This window comes from Arachis stenosperma, chromosome 10 (genome assembly GCF_014773155.1).
Source record: "Arachis stenosperma cultivar V10309 chromosome 10, arast.V10309.gnm1.PFL2, whole genome shotgun sequence".
NCBI classification, from domain to species: domain Eukaryota; kingdom Viridiplantae; phylum Streptophyta; class Magnoliopsida; order Fabales; family Fabaceae; genus Arachis; species Arachis stenosperma.
This window is the reverse complement of record NC_080386.1, coordinates 3,960,782-3,977,516: the sequence shown is the minus strand read 5'-3', so window position 1 is coordinate 3,977,516 and position 16,735 is coordinate 3,960,782. Positions and strand designations below refer to the sequence as shown.

General features: G+C 37.1%; 1 protein-coding gene across 1 annotated transcript; it reads right to left on the bottom strand.

Annotated features, from left to right (window-relative positions):
• Positions 1 to 4,433: 4,433 nt before the first annotated feature.
• LOC130956597 (uncharacterized) lies at positions 4,434 to 6,463 on the bottom strand. Its single transcript, XM_057883635.1, has 3 exons — positions 6,139 to 6,463; positions 4,651 to 5,646; positions 4,434 to 4,567 (listed from the first exon to the last, which is right to left on the bottom strand). Exons 1-3 carry the CDS (start codon positions 6,461 to 6,463, stop codon positions 4,434 to 4,436), a joined length of 1,455 nt encoding a protein of 484 aa, XP_057739618.1.
• Between the last annotated feature and the right edge of the window lie 10,272 nt (positions 6,464 to 16,735).

Here is a 16,735-nt window from a genome sequence, read left to right as displayed (position 1 = left end):
TTCCTTTCTTTGGCAGGTGTCTTTGTTGTACAGTAAAGTGTTAAATTTGTTTAGTATATTTCTTAATAACACAGATTAAAAATTGATTGGTTGCGAATTTAAATTTTAGTTAAAAATTTATTAGTGGTCAATGAATTGCACTGCATGCACAAGACGAAATTTAAATCCTCAACATTTATTTAAATGGATAAGTGAGCTAATCACTCGACAAACTACAAATTGATTGCTATTAGAGTGTGGTCTCCGTTACGTTGAAGAAGAACACGAGCATCCATTGGGAGGGTATGGGCCTTGAACCTGGTGATCCATGCTGCTAGCCGCTACATTGGATTTCTTTACTAAATAATTGTTGAGTAATTTTTTTTTGTTTTGTGAAAAACATAAAAGACCAATTTTAATTTGTGGCATTAATTCCAACCAAAATGCACTCCAACACATTGAATATCGATTTTTCAGTATTAATTCTAAATTAGCATGATATCATTTACTTATTATATACATAATATTTACATGCCTTTATTGTGTGAGAACCATAATATATTAATTTATAAAACAACCATAAAATAATTATTTTTTCTTAGAAATTATAAGATTATATATCATAATTAATTTGAAAAAATGAAAAAAATATTTAAATCAGAATTTTTTGTGTGAATTTTGTAAGATTCATGTATTTAATTGATTGAAAATAATAGCTTACCATAACCCTGTTTCTCTGTCCTATGTTTCTTTCCTTTTTTGTTTGTTTTTCTTTTTCTTTGTTTTATTTTGTTTTTTTTTATATTAAAAAAAACCTCAAACAATAACAGGAAGGGAGCTTCACCAGAGAGTTGAGAAAAAGAGAGCTTAAAAAGATGCCTAATGGAACCCTCCATTTAGTTATTTTATTTAAAAATAAATAAATTCACAAATCGTTCGGATCGATTTGCACCACTAAAAGTCTAAAATTATAAAAAAAATTTGTCAAACGAAATCAGTTCAAAATTTGTCAAACGAAATCAGTTCATCCATTTTCAGTTAAAAAATATAAAATTTTGATTCCTTTCACAATTTTTAAAATCACTAACAACTACAATATAAATATAGATTTTGCTAGATAAATAATAGTTTTTATAAACAGTGTAAATAATAGATTTTGAAATTGGCTCAATAAAATAAAAACATATTACATTTTAAATTATTTACCTAAATTTTAATATTATGATAACTATCTGCATACTTAGTAAATTAAACTTTCAATATATCAATTATTTATATTATTTAGTATTTTTATTTTTTACCTATATTTTTTTATAAATATATATCACTTATCTCACTTTTATTGGTTGTAACCTTGTAGGTCATCATTTTTTTTTTCTTGACGACGATATACGAATTTTTAGAGTTTCACAGGTCAATTATACTGAGAAACGTTGAGCCAACTAATTCCAGATTTTGACTAACATATTATATATATGTTTTTGGCAGGGATTAATATGTTTTTTTTTTTCTTGTAAAATAGAGTGGACAATCTTTAACCTTAGGCATTGAATCATGAATACATCTACACTACACACTTATACACTCAACAGTCAACACTAATATGTTATATGTGGTCTGAAATGGTTTTTGGTTTTGGGCCATTTACACAGCCCAACATATAAACTGAGCCCGAACAAGAAGGGAAATCGCAAGGCAAATTATTGGGGCTTAAACCACATTAAACATCAACCCCCTAAGCTTTGGGCTTAGCTCTTTGCTTCTTGTCTAGTAAGTGTCTTTTATCTGCGACAATCCCTTTAGTTTTCTAGATATCCCTCAACGGGAGTTGATGAGTTTGCTTGATGATGATGTTAATGGGGTGACAATTGTTTTTTTTTGGACTTTCGTATGGGGTGACAATTGTTAGTCAACTCCCATAGAGCTTCTGTTTTTGTTTTCTTGGGCTTAGACTCTGATAACTTACCAAAGACAAAAACTTCGCACAATGCTTTTGCTTTGGTGATAAAATTCCTTTTCTTGTAATAAATGTACTCGGTTTCAAAATTTAGTTAGGTCAATAGCGGATAAAAACCTAAATGTTATGCGTGTGAGTGTATAGGGCACATAATTATTGTAATATTGTTTTCCTTTACATAGAAATATATAATCAATTTAAATTGATTAAAAATTAATTCATTTGCCTACTTAAATAAGTATTCTTTCACCTATCTAATTAGAAAATACTGTAAAAAAAAAATTCTATCCTTTTGTAATTTATAAAAATTTATACCAATCTTTTATACTGTAAAATTTAACTATTTTATTTTTTAATGATATCACATCAATATTTTTAAATATATGACAATATATGAAAATTAACTAATTATCTTTAAAAAAATAAAAAAGATTTAATATAAAAAATTTATATAATTTTTTAAGTAAATAATTTTAATTTTCTAAAATAATAAATTATAATTCGAATTGTATTATATTTTAGTTGAATAATTATATAAAATTATATATAAATTATTAAATATAAAATGTTTTTTATATAAACTCTTTAAATTTAATATTAATTTATATATTATTAATTTTTAAATAATATTAAAATATATTATATTCTAAATTCATCCCCCGCGAATGATGCGGGTGTCAATCTAGGTAAAAAAAAAAAAACGGTTATTGCTTAGGAATTTGGTCAAATATCGCCAAAAGACACACCAAACACGCACAAGCTTAGCTGTGCTAAACTTTGATACAACATTGACAAGATTTCTACGCCTAAGAAATAAATAGACCAAATGGAAATATAATATAGATGTCACTTTAATAGGAAAGAAAGTAATAGGCAATAATTGAAATTGTTCTAATAACGATCTATAGCAGTCAGCAGTGTAAGGTACAACCGCCCGCAATACAAGGTCAATCACTTTTAGCCGCCAGAGTAGACCAAAACTGTTATTTAATCAAATAGTAGACTAGCGGTCTAGCCACTAGCCCCATAGATTACTTCCACTTTTTTATTTTACATATTGGAGAAGAGTTGGTGTATAACCAGGTTATGGATGTTCATGGTGCTTCACACAGATGTGACGACTGCGCTGAAAAAATCGAACGGACCAATTTGAATCCGGTAATTAAACGGTCCGTTTTCGGCACTGGGAAGGAACACAAATCGGACAGTCCAATTTGTGCTCCCAACCAAGTGTCACGCATACAAGTGTCCCCCCACTCCCTTGTAGCAATACTTTGGTGATTGCTGAACGCCCCTCTTCCATTCTCTTTCATTTTCAGTAACACAAACTTTCTTCTTCTCCAACCCCACCAGCAGCTTCTCCATGGCCCTCCATCGATGAACTTTTAAATAAATAAAAAAATTGGACTACTCCCTAACAATGCCTAGAAGAAGAAGAATAAAAGATGTTAATCGTCCGGAGTTCTACATTGTTAATTATCTTAATCATCCTAATTATGTAAGTTTTTATTGTAGAAAATTTTATTTCAAGTAAAAAAATAATTATTATTAAGTTAGAGATTAGTAAATTATTATGATGATAGTGTTAGAAATTAGTGTAGTAATAGCGTCTCAGTATTTTAATCTGATTAAAATAATTTTAGGAATTAGTAATGTTAGATTATAATGATGCAAAGATTAGAGATTAGTGTAATAATGTTATTTAGAAGAAAGGATTATGATACATTATAATAAAATAATAAATTAATTATTGTTATTAACAAAATAATTAAAATAATGATAATAATAATAATATTGTTATTAAAAATGGAGATATAATAAATAAAATAATTAATATTAGTTATTATTACTGAATTTATTGGAATAATAATAATAATAATAATAATAATAATAATAATAATAATAATAATAATAATAGCTCATACTAATGGTTTTATTTTTTTATTAGAATACGACTCTAATAGAATAGAATAGATAGCAACGTGTGATAATAAATTATTTAGTTAGTATTAATTGTTAGTAATAAATAAATTTTTGTAGTAATAATATTTATTTATGATTAAATGTTGGTAGGATAGTAAAATAATTATTATGATTTAAAAATTATTAAATTAATTATTTTTGATATAAGTATAACATAAATATTTAATAAAGGATTAATGACAATGGGAGATCCACAGTCACACTGTTGTTGACGGAGATCCACTGCATATTCCACACCACTAGGACACTTACGCACTTCGAATACCTCATTTTGTCAGTCAAAGCAACTAACTTGAATGTTACCAGCTGCCTGCTGATTTGCATGCAGTTTGGAGGTTACAAGCTCAGAAAACACATGTCCTGCATTAATTCGAGCCTCAACCTCGGCTCTTTTCCGGGTGAACAATTCATTAAGCCTGTGAAACGTTGCCTTAATAAGTGCAGTGACTGAAAGATTGCGAGCCCCTTTCAGTACCGAGTTGATGCATTCCACTAGATTGGTTGTCATATGACCTCATCGATATCCCCCATCAAATGCTAAAGCATACTGCTCACGCGGAATTCGATCCAACCAGTTGGTATAAGCCTCACCCCGCTCACGTAAACGCTGATAACGCGTCTCGTACTCGCGAATTGTTCGTGAGTAACCTGTCAATTAAAAAAGGACCCACCATAAAAAACCTCATCATAATAACTGAGTTCAGGAGTAAATGTAATCGTAACTATCATACCTATGTTGACAATAAGCTTCTGCAGATACGGAGCCTTGAATTTTCTCAGAAAGTTGGACTCTATATATCTGATGCAGAACATGTGGAATACTCTGGGAGGAGACCAAGCTCCGTTACTACGATCAATAGTAGACCTAATGGAATCGTGCCGATCGGATATAAGGCCCACACCGTCACGTGTCACAACATGCTGTCGCAAGTTACTTAGAAAAAAGTGACAAGCCTCAGATGTCTCTCCCTCAACTATCGCAAATGCAATCGGCACGATGTTGTTGTTGCCATCCTGTGAGACTGCAACCAACAAACAACCCTTGTATTTTCCATACAAATGAGTTCCGTCTACCTGCACTATTGGCTTGCAATGTCTGAAGGCTCTAATACAAGGGTAATAACTCCAGAAGACTCGCTGAAATACACGAATATTAGGAACCAAGTCATCTCCCTGATACGCAGGCATTGTTTGAAAATGAACAACTGCAGATGGCTCCTTGTGCAACATGGCCTCAAACCATATCGGCAAGGCTTCGTACGAAGCTTCCCACCCTCCGAAAATTGACTCCACTGCCTTTTGTTTTGCCAACCATGCTTTGCGATAACTAATGGTGTAGTTAAACTTTGACTGTACTTCCGCAATCACTGATTTCACCCTCATAGACGGGTCAACTTCTACCAATGGCTTTATTGCTTTTGCAACTGTGTTGGAATCCAGCTTCGAATGATCTTGAGAAATGGTGGCCCTAGTACAGGTGTGACTACCATTGTACCTCCTTATCTCCCAACAGAATTTTCTGGACATTTTGCTCACCCTGATCAACCAATCACATCCTGCACCATACTGGGTGCATTTAGCATAGAATGTCGTGGGTTCTGACTCATGCACCCGATAATCTACACCTCTGCGGACTGTATAATCTTTCATCGCCTTAATTACTGCCTCCCTAGAACTGAATTCCATTCCCACAGTAAATTCACCATCCAGCAGAAGTGGAAGCTCTGCTGCAATCACATCACAAATTTTACAGTTTTTAGCAATAATAATCTAATAAATTAATGTCCTGTCCGGTCGGACAGAGCGGTTCGGTCTAGATGGCCGGTCCGCACGAACCGGTCGGTGCAAACGAACCGGCCGCTCAGGACAAAGCGGCCGGTCCGATCGAACGGACCGGTCCGAACAAACTGGGCAGTCAGGTCTAATCGGTCGGTCCGGTCTAAACGGCCGGTCCAATCGAACCGGCCAGTCCGGTCTAACCAACTGATCCGGTTGAACCGGTCAACCGGTCGAACCGGCCATTCCAGTCTCCTTTTTTCAACACGGACAAAAAATAGTACATTTCTCAGCCTAAATGTACACTACATAATTCAATGTTAAGGAATTACTAATTACATGCTATATTTTGCTAATTACTATTGTCTTAACTATTTCTCCTAAACTCAAAATCCACTCACAAATCATACTTTCACAAATCTTAATTTAAATTAATGGTGCACCTGCATTTACATATTGAGGAAACTCCGGTGCATGCATGGCCTCCAAATCCAACGACCGCATGAAACTCGGCTCCAGAAACGGCTGCTGATTTGCTAGTGCATTTGTCACATCTGCCACATCTGCCACTATAGCCTCGTCAGCTTGATCTTCGTCTACACCCGGATCAACGACCTCGTAGTTACTTTCAAACTCTTCTTCACTATCATTGTTGTAATCCTTCAATTCAATATCTCGGTCCGCTGCAGATTGCTCGAACTCGATATACAGTTCGATAAACGATATTCGCGACCGATTTTCAAGATACACTGAAAACATTTCTTGCATTCTCGCTTCGTCTGTCACGTATTTCGTTTGAAATTGCACGAACCCACCAAAGACAGATATAGGATATCTGTACAGAATACACGACACTCTTCTAGTTGTTTGAGAATCTATCTTCTCACAAATGATACCTTTTAATTCTTCAAATGACAGTGTGAATAGAATAATAATATCTAACGGATTTTTACACACAAATTTCACTCCTTCTGATGTTTGTAATAAAATTTGGCCATGATAATACACTTTTAATCTTACTCTATCATCCATAATAATAGAGAAGAAGAGATCTACAAAGAAAGAAGAAAAAGAGATCTGCAGAGAAGAGATTTGGAGAGTTGAAGCACGAAGAAGAAGAATGAAATGGACTATACATCTATATATATATATGACACTCAAATCGGACCATCCGACCGCATGTATGATCATTCGATATTTTTAGAACTAAAAAATCGGACGGTCCGATTACTAAACAGCCCGCCAAAAATTTTTGAAACCCATAAATCGCTGGGTCTGATTTGGGTTTTTTTTTTAATTCAGCCATCAAAATCGGTTGGTCCGATTTGCTGGGGCCTAAAACACCAACATACGCATGCTACAAATCGCATGGTCAGACTTCCATGCACGATGCAACACTTCCCACAAATCGGACGGTCTGATTTGTGTCCCCCCACCCCTGCAAGAAATCGGACCGTCTGATTTCCATCCGTCAACTAACCGCCGTCACACACTTGTTAAACACCTCTGAACTCCATAAAGCTGCGTTACACCAAACTAAGCATCATATGCAAAAAATTAGCCGATTACTTCTGTGAATTTTTCAGTGTAGGAATTGATATTTAGTTATCTAAAGTTGAAAGGAAGATTGAGGCTAAGAGATTAGATAGAGAGAGATAAAAAATAGAAATTAAATTAATTTTTTTATATTATAGTATATACAAATAAATTATATTTTAGTATTTTATTTTATTTAAGATAAATATAGAAATAAAATAAAAATATATTTAGTGATTAAAAAATTAAAAAACTTCAATCTTTATCTTAAAAAATTTTAATTTTTTGTATTTTCACTCTGAAAATATTAAAAAATTGAAATTTTATGTTTCACAACTGAAAATTTAGTTTTGATCTCTAACTACTAAACACAATATTGATCCAACAAATACTACATGTTCTAGTAAGGATACTCCTTTCGAACTATATGTCGGCTTTACGTCAGTCCTAGTGCATCCGTCAGCTCGAACTAAAATTGGTATACTCTCGCGAACTCGAACTCGAGCGTGGTACCTGCAAAAGGGACTCCGACGCTTAAGTCAGTAAAAAATTACTTAAGAAAACGAGTATATAATTAGTGAGTTGTTTGTTTGATAATCTGCCCTCTCTAGTTGATCCTACACTCATTTTTATAGACTGGTTAGTGACAAATAAGTCGTCGATTTGAACCGAGATCGTCGTGGCTGACTTTTAGGCGAGATTGTGGGGAGTAGTTTGTTAGGATAACGTCATTTTATTTTCGAATATGGGTTGACGTGCCGAGGTATAACAAGATCCGTCCGATGTTATAGGGATACCGTACACAGCCCCAAGCTTGACTTGGAAAACGTTGTTTTAGCAAGTTGAGCTTACCCTGTGTAGTTATACCTTGGTGCTTAATGGCAAGTATGTAGCCCCCAAGCGCAACACGCGTTGCCACAATTTAAAACTTGGCAATTAGGCTGAAATTAGTTTCTTAGCCTATTGGGATATGGACCGTTTGTGTTGGGCACATTAATGGTTTTTTACTAATTAACTTCCTACTAAGTGGGTTGTAATTAAAACTTTTTTTCCGTTTTGTCATTGGGAAGAAACACGACGTGCGACTTGGAATCATTTTTGCTTAATTGGAAAAGGACATGTCTTCAAGAGGTTTGTCTTATCTTCTTCCTGTCCCTTTCTTTGTCTCAGTCTCTGTAGAAAAATGGTTAGAGAGAAAGATAAAATCAAGGTTGTTGAGGTTAACATAGAGAACTCTATCACTGGGTTCATGATGACGTAAGGACTCATGCGTCATCGTACAGCGACATCACGTCGCTTCGCGAGCTTCAGGCCTTGAAGCTTGTTAAAGATGGCTCAGGTGTTCGCGTCGAACTCCTCCTTGATGCGTTCGCATATTTTCCATTTTAACTAGTTAGTTTAGTTAGTTTTGGCTTAGTTTCATTCACTTTCTTTGAAATAAATGAGCAATTTTGTGAGTTTTTCCTCCATGCATTCACGAACCAAGAACTAAGTGAAATCTGGCATAATCTATGCAAATGATTCAAGAAGATTATATGCAAGTTGATGTGAATGATTCCCTTGAAAACTAATGCATAAGATGGCAAAACTTTGAGGAAAATTCTTTGGTTTATGTTAGGTGATGAAGAAAGAATATAATGGAGCAAGAATTGGAGCAAGAAGGCTTGAAGATATATCAATCTTGGCAAGGAAACAGAGGAAGCAAGTTGCCAACTCCAGGGTGTTTGTGGGCAACGCCAGGAAGCTTGAAACCGAGCAAGAAAGGAAGCTTGAAACAGAGCCACAAAGTGAGGATCGAGGGCATTGCCAGGTAGGGAATGAACTGGCGTGTTCCCTGGCAACGCCCATAACAATGCCTAGGCCAAGAATTTTGGCTAGAGGAGCTCACTAGCACGTTGGAGAGGGCGTGTTTCTTGGCAACGCCAGCAACAACGCTGGCCACTTCAAGCACCCCTAGAGAAGGCTCGAGAGCGTTGCCCAGTGAGGGATGAACTGGCGTGTTCATCAACAACGCCAGTAACAATGCTGGTCCCTGCAAGGTGGCTATAGAAAATGATCTTGGGCGTTGCCAACTTGAAGTTAAATGTGTGTTCCTTAGCAACGCAAGGCCAAGAAATTGAGCCAAGGAGAGCTCGAAGGCGTTGTTCCCTTGAAGTTGAAGTGGCGTGTTCATCAACAACGCCAAGGCTAGGAACTTGGGCCAAGGGAGGATTGAACGTTGCTAGTGGCGTGTTTGACAATAACTTCAACAACAACTCCAACCAAGACAGCCTGACCTTACCCTCTTCAAGGATGTATAACTTGAGTTACAGAGATCCAATTTAAATAATTTCAGTTGCTTTGGATAGCTGACATTCAGAGCTTTCCAACGATATATAACAGTCTATAGTGAAGCATGAAATGGAAGCTCGAATCAGAGTTATCTTTAGGCCCCAAAAACAAGGAAATGAGGTTGAGATTCAAGGAAGTGTGAATGAGCCAAGACCAACCAAGGTAGCCTGACCTTGCCCTTTTCAATGGAACATAACGTGAGCTACAAAATTTTAAATGAAGTGATTCTAGTGGCATTGGAAAGTATAAATCAAGATCTTTCCAAGCATATATGGTACTACATGGTGAACACTAAATTTGATGGAGGAAACTTACCCCGAAAGTACATAGATGAACATGGTATCAACCTGTAGTAAGGCCAGCTGACCTCTTCACCTTCTATGGAGTATATCTTGAGCTTTAACTTTAAATGGTGCATTCATGGCATTAAAAGCTGGCTTCAACCATTATCATAGTATGGGTTTGGCATTCATTTGAAGCTTTAAAAGCTGGCTTCATTTAGAGTCTCAGAAACTAAGGGCGTTGTCACGGGCGTGTTCACCAAAAACGCCCAGGCAGCCTGACCATGTCTTCTTCAATGGAACATAACTTGAACTACAAAGATCTAATTGAGGTGCTTCTAGTTGCATTGGAAAGCTGACATTCAGAGCTTTCCAACCATATATAATAGTCTATAGTGAAGCACAAAATTGAAGCTCAAACCAGAGGCAACTTTGGGCATCAAAACTGAGTCAAGTGTTTGGCAATAACTTGGCCACAACGCCCAAGCCTGGTGCCCAGGAATTCAATAGCACATTGCCAAGTGCTGTGAACTGGAGTGTTTGCCAGTAACGCCCAGTTGGCCAGAATTGATAGAACTTGCTCTGCTCTTTGCTCTCTTCAAAGGGAATACTTCCTCCATTGGACAAAGAATTCAACAAGGGAAAAGCCCACATTGCTAATCCAATTGAAGACCTCCAAATGAGTTTTAGGAGTAGTATAAATAGAGTAGAGTTTTGTTCTTGAAAAGAGAGCTTCTGAACTTTTCACACTTAGATTTTTTTTTTTTACTTTTTACTTTTTTTTTTATTTTTTAGAAACTTTTAGATAGATTTTGTAAAAGTTACTTTCGGAAGCAATTTGGAATTTTAGTTTTCTAAGAACTTCTTCTTCTTCATTCTTCATTTTCTTTACTACTAAATTTTTAATGTCTACTTTTATACTTGTTGTTGAATTTAGAGCTATGATTCACTAAACCCCATCTTCATTAGGGGGAGGAGCTCTGTTTATTTGAATGGGTTGACAACTATTCTTTTCCTTCTCAATTCAAGTGGTTCATCTAAGAGGAGACTCTTGTTCTTCACAGATTCAATTACATTCGAGAGAAGGGTTGAATCTACATGAATTATATGGTGAACTTGAGAAAGAATCCATATAATTCAGTTTAGAGTTATCCTTTCATGATTTCTTTGATCAATACACTTTGGGTTGGTATGTGAGATGTAACCTCCCTTAGTTGAGATTCTGGAAGTTGTGTGGCTTGGATTAGAAATTTGAACTTCACCTCTTCTCATGACCAATTAGATCACAAGAGTGGAAATTAATTGTGTTGAGAGAAATTGAGTTGCCAAGAGATTGGAATTCAATTATTCACAATCCGCCATGGATCTATACCCATGATTGAGAAAGAGATGAGCAAAGTCAATTCATGACAATTTACATCCCTGATCTCTAATGATTTCTCCACCATTAATTCTCATCTCTTTTGTTCTTTAGTTCTTTGAATACCCACTACCCAATTCCCTTCTACATTCTTGCAATTCATCATTCTGTTATTTAATTTCTGCACTTTAAATTTCTGCAATCTTTACTTTCTTGCAATTACATTCAAGAATCAAATCTCATGAAATCAAAACCATGTTTGCTTGACTAAATATACCATTTAACTAAAGTTGCTTGATCTACCAATCTCTGTGGGATCGACCTCACTCTTAGTGAGTTTTATTACTTGATACGACCCGGTATACTTGCCGGTAATTACGTGAATTATAATTTTCACGTATCACTCCCCTGCACTAGTGAGGAGAGAGTCTGCGAGAGGAAGGGCGATTGGGGGTATTTTTACATGTACACCCCTTGCTTCACTGAGTTGCATGTGAAGTTCTCCTTTACTAATATTGAATGTCAAGTTTGACCCAACTTAACTGCTCACCCTCACAATTACATCCTAATTCCTGAGCGTTTTTGCCCGCCTATGAGGTTTTTATGGACTTTTTAGGATATCCTCCTTCTCTAATATTTTCTTTTTCTCTGTTTCAGTCCAAGGGAGTGCGGAAAGGCCTTTGGGTTTTCTTAAGTGGCTACCTTGGGCATTCCCTTTTCCTTTTGTATAAATCATCGTTTAAAAATTTTAAATCTTTGTTTTTGAAAGTTCAATCTATAGAGGCTGAGTACCCTTTCTACCTAGATGACGAGCTAGTAGAAAAGTTTCCCCTATATTATTGTTCAGAGCCGATGCAAATACTTGAGGCTGATGAGAGGAGCAAGGAAGATGAACTCGTGTTGGATTTTCTTATAGAAAGTTTTGCTGCTGGTGAATGTTTGTCTATTTATGATTTGTTGCGTTTTGATAAAGAGAATGATAAAGAAGGACTGAGATTGTATATAGGTAATTGTGATCTTATATTTTTAATTTTTATGAATTCTGATTACTAATGTTTTTCTTTGCATTTCTTGTAGGTGGGAGGGTTCCGAACTTGAGCACAGCTCGGTTCCAATCGTATCTAAAAAAGAAAGGTGAAAGAGGGGGGAGCACTCCTGGAGTGGTGAAGGAGGCGGGTGGGGACGCCGCCTATTCTTCTGATCAACCTCCTCCCTCTCCAAAAAGGAGAAGAGTTGAGTCAGAAAAATCTCTCGAGGTGTTGTTTAAAGGTGATCATGGTGTTTCTGGCAAGTATGTTTTTGGAAGGCAAAGAAAATTGCATGGGTTTTATAGCTGGGGTGAATTCTCACTCTGTTTGGAGTGACCAATTCCCGATCTCCGAGCTTGTTGACTGTGTGTCCCAATATCTTGGCGACATGAGTCTGACTCGTCAGACTGAGGTTGAAGGGATGGGAAATTTATCCAGGTAGGCTTTCTATTCGTCGTTTCTTTAGTTGCTCCTTTTTATGGAACTGTCTCACTATGTTCCTCGTTGCCTTTTGCAGATTGTCGCTTCTCGTTTGCTGTATGTTGGACGTGCTACCGAGTTGCTAGGCTCGGAGCAGCAGGTTGCTTTGAGAAGGTGGTTAACCTCGACCGTTCTATTAAGGAAAAAGAGGATGTGATTATTGATAACACTTCCAAGATGAAGGACATAGAAGACGAGGTTTCTCGTCTTCAAGATCAGATTCGGTTGCTTCAGAATGAGATAAGGGAGAATAATAAGACCAAAGGAGATATGACTGCCCATATTCACGAGCTTGAAGAGGAAGGAATGGACATGTTCGTCGCTGGCTTCAATCGTGCCGTCAGTCAAGTTTGTTATTTTATCCCGAGTTTGATGTCGGGAGCTTGTGGAAGTCGAGGCAAGCGAAGGGCACACTGAAAACGTTCCTCCCCCTTCTTGAAAAATATTTGGATAATTGTATTTGTTCATCTGACTGTAGTTATTTGGAAGTCTGTATTTTGCTTTCCGATTCGATTGGGATATTTTGAACTGTTTTATCCGACGTTTTGGTGTCGGTTTTGACTATATGGTATTTTATGAATTGCATATGGATGAATGATGTTTCCAACTTCCGTTTTGTTGGTTAGATATTGATGATTAACAAGTATAATTTGTAAGTAATCAAATAGAGACGAAGAGTTAGATTTATTTGTATGCAAAAAAGGCCTTTCCGTTTGGAAGGTGTGAAGTGGTCGGCCTCGTTAAAACCTATCCGAGTAAAAACCTCCTTAGGGATAAAACCTCGTGATCAGGAAAAAGAGTACCTGGCCACTCCACTTTTACAAGGGAAGTTCAACTGTAATAGATCTTTAGAGATGAAATATTCCAAGTGTTGGGGAGGGCCGTTCCATCCAACGTTTCAAGAGAATGTGCTCCTTTTCCAATGACTTTGGAAGCTCGGAAGGGGCCTTCCCAATTAGCAACTAGTTTTCCATGTCCTGGTGGTTTCCGAACTTCTTCGATTTGTCTCAGCACCAAGTCTCCTTCTTTTAGGGTTTTCGGCCGTACTTTTTTGTTGTATTGTTTTTGCATAGCTGCTTGCATGGCTCTTTGTTTGAGTTCGGTTAGACTTTGCTCCTCTCTTATTAGATTAAGCTCGGCCATCCTGGCTTCCGTATTGTTTTGTTTGTCAAAGTACTTGGTTTGGGTAGACCCTTGACTAATTTCAACGGGGATCATGCATTTGGCGCCGTAGACTAGCAGAACGGGCTTTCTTTTATTAAGGACTGTAGTGTTGTGTTATAGCTCCACAGCACTTCTGGTATAAGTTTTGCCCAACGTCCTTTAGCATATGTTAGTTTCTTTTTTAAGGCCTGCAAAATAACTTTGTTAGCTACCTCCACGAGCCCATTGATTTTTGGGTGTTTGACGGAGGAAAAATGATGTTTGATATGCAGATCGGTTAAGTATGAAGCAATTTTATTTGTGAATTGCCGGCCATTATCGGATATAATTTCTCTAGGTAATCCGAATCTACATATAATTGATTTCCAAATAAAACTTTGTACCTTTTTTGCTGTGATTTTCGCAAGTGGCTGTGCTTCTATCCATTTTGTGAATTGTGAAGTAGTAAATAGCTACCAAGAGGAGCTTTACCTGTCCTGGTGAGACTGGAAATGGTCCGAGTATATCCATCCCCCATTTGTGGAATGGCCAGCTAACATCGGAGGTATGTAACAGTTTGGCAGGGCTGTGAATGAGTGGTGCGCATTTTTGACATGCATCACACCTTTGTACTTTATTCCTGCAGTCTTCCCTTAACGTCGGCTAGTAGTGTCCTGCTTGGAGGATTTTCGCTACTAAACTTCTACTTCTGGCATGGTGTCCATAGGCTTCGTTGTGTACTTCCTCCATGGCGCTTTCTGCTTCTGTTCGGCTGAGGCATTTTAGTAATGGTCTAGAAACACCTCGTTTGTATCGGTCCGTTCCCATCACAGTATAATGGTTTGTTTTGTATCTGTGTGATTTCGGGTTTTTATTTTCTGGTATTTCTGTATTTCTTAGGTAGCAAATAAATGGGTTCGCCAATCTTCATCCTGTGACATACTTAGAACAGATTTGGTATCTAGACTTAGTTCTGTTAGTGTGAGGTTCAATTTGTCTGATAAATCGGTTACTCTGTATGTGGCTAGTTTAGATAAAATATCGGCCCTATGATTTTGTTCTTTAGGTATGTGTGATATTTCAAAATGTTGGAAAAGCTGTATCATAGTTTTGACCGAGTTTAAATACTTTTCTAAGAGTGGATCTCGTATCTAGAAGTGGCCGTTTACCTGCTGTACTATGAGGAGAGAATCGCAATATACCTTTAAGTTTGTGACTTTTTATTTCTTTGGCTAGCCTTAGGCCTGCTAAGAGCGCCTCATATTCGGCTTGGTTATTGGTTGTCCCAAAGAAGAATTTGATTGACTGCTCGACTCGAACTCCAGTAACGTCTTTCAGAAGGATTCCTGGTCCACATCCGTTCTCGTTTGGTGGCCATCTACGTATTGCTCCCATGTTTTGAGTGTTTCATCTTTGTTTATGAACTCTGAGATGAAGTCTGCCAGTTCCTAGGCTTTAGAAGATCCTCGTGATTGGTATGAGATATCGAATTCAGAGAGCTTTATTGTCCATTTTGTGAGTCGGCCTGCCAAGTCTGGTCTTGATAATATTTGTCGTAGGGGATGACCATTCCGAACTATAATGGGATGTGTTTGGAAATAATGTCGCAGACGCCGAGCGGTGATGACCAAACCAAATGCTAATTTTTCTACCATCGAGTATCTTATCTCGGCATTTTGTAAGACTTTACTCACGAAGTACACTGGGTGTTGCTCTTTCCCTGTTTCCTAGGATGTGTTTTAATTCGGAAAAAGCTTTTTCACATTCGTCCGTCCAGATGAACTTGTCGGCTTTCTTCATGGTGTTAAAGAAATGGTATGATTTAGTAGTTGCTGCTGGTAAGAACCGGGACAGGGCGGCTAGGTGACCTGTGAGGCATTGTACTTCTTTGACCGACCGAGGTGATTGCATGCTTATGACGGCCTGACACTTGTCGGGGTTGGCTTCTATTCCCCTGTTTGTGAGCAGGAATCTAAGAAATTTACCTTTCTGTACTCCAAATGCACGTTTTTCTGGGTTTAGCTTCATATTGTATTTTTGAAGCTGTTGAAAAATTTAAATAAGATCGGCTTCGTGCTGTTTCTCTGATCTTGACTTGACAACCATGTCGTCGACGTATATCTCGATGGTTCTCCCAACTTGATCTTTGAAAATTTTATCCATCAGTCTCTGATAAGTTGTTCCTGCATTTTTTAGTCCAAAAGGCATTGCTTTATAGCAAAAGTTACCTTGGTCGGTTACAAATGCCGTCTTATCTTCGTCATCTGGGTGCATTCATATTTGATTATAATCGGAATAGGCGTCCATGAAGCTTATCACTTGGTATCCTGAGGTGTCGTCTACTAGCCTATCAATGTTTGACAGTGGGTAAGAATACTTCGGGCAAGCCTTGCTCAAATCTGTAAAATCTACACACATTCGCCATTTTCCCGAGCTCTTCTTCATCATTACCACGTTTGCTAGCCACAAGGAAAAGCATATTTCTCGGATGAAACCTGCATCAAGTAATTTTTGTGTTTCTGTTGCTGTTGCTGCATTTCTTCTCTTTGTGCCCAGATTTCGTTTCTTTTGTCTTATAGGTCAGACATTGGGGTTGACTGCCACCTTGTGACATATGAAGTTTGGATCGATTCCTGGCATATCAGCAGGTGTCCAAGCAAACAAATCAGCGTTGGACTTTAGTGTATCTACCAGATTTTGTTTTGTTCCTGTAGAAAAAGCGGAATTGATGTTAGTGAACTGGTTTGTCTGTCTGAGTTGTCCTTTTTGAGGTTCTGTTGGGGCTGGGTGACTATTGTTGTTTCTTGGATCCATCTCGGCTAGAGTTGGGATGTTTTTCGAGTTGTATACAGAATGGATTCTTGGGATGTTCTGCTTTGAG

Bases quoted from the DNA above. Each gene is read 5' to 3' on its own strand.
- LOC130956597 (XM_057883635.1), bottom strand. From the start codon at position 6,463: ATGCAAGAAATGTTTTCAGTGTATCTTGAAAATCGGTCGCGAATATCG. The intron at 5,647-6,138 runs GTGCACCATTAA...ATGTGATTGCAG, and splicing joins TCCTCAATATGTAAATGCAG to CAGAGCTTCCACTTCTGCTG. The intron at 4,568-4,650 runs GTATGATAGTTA...TTTAATTGACAG, and splicing joins GAAGCTTATTGTCAACATAG to GTTACTCACGAACAATTCGC.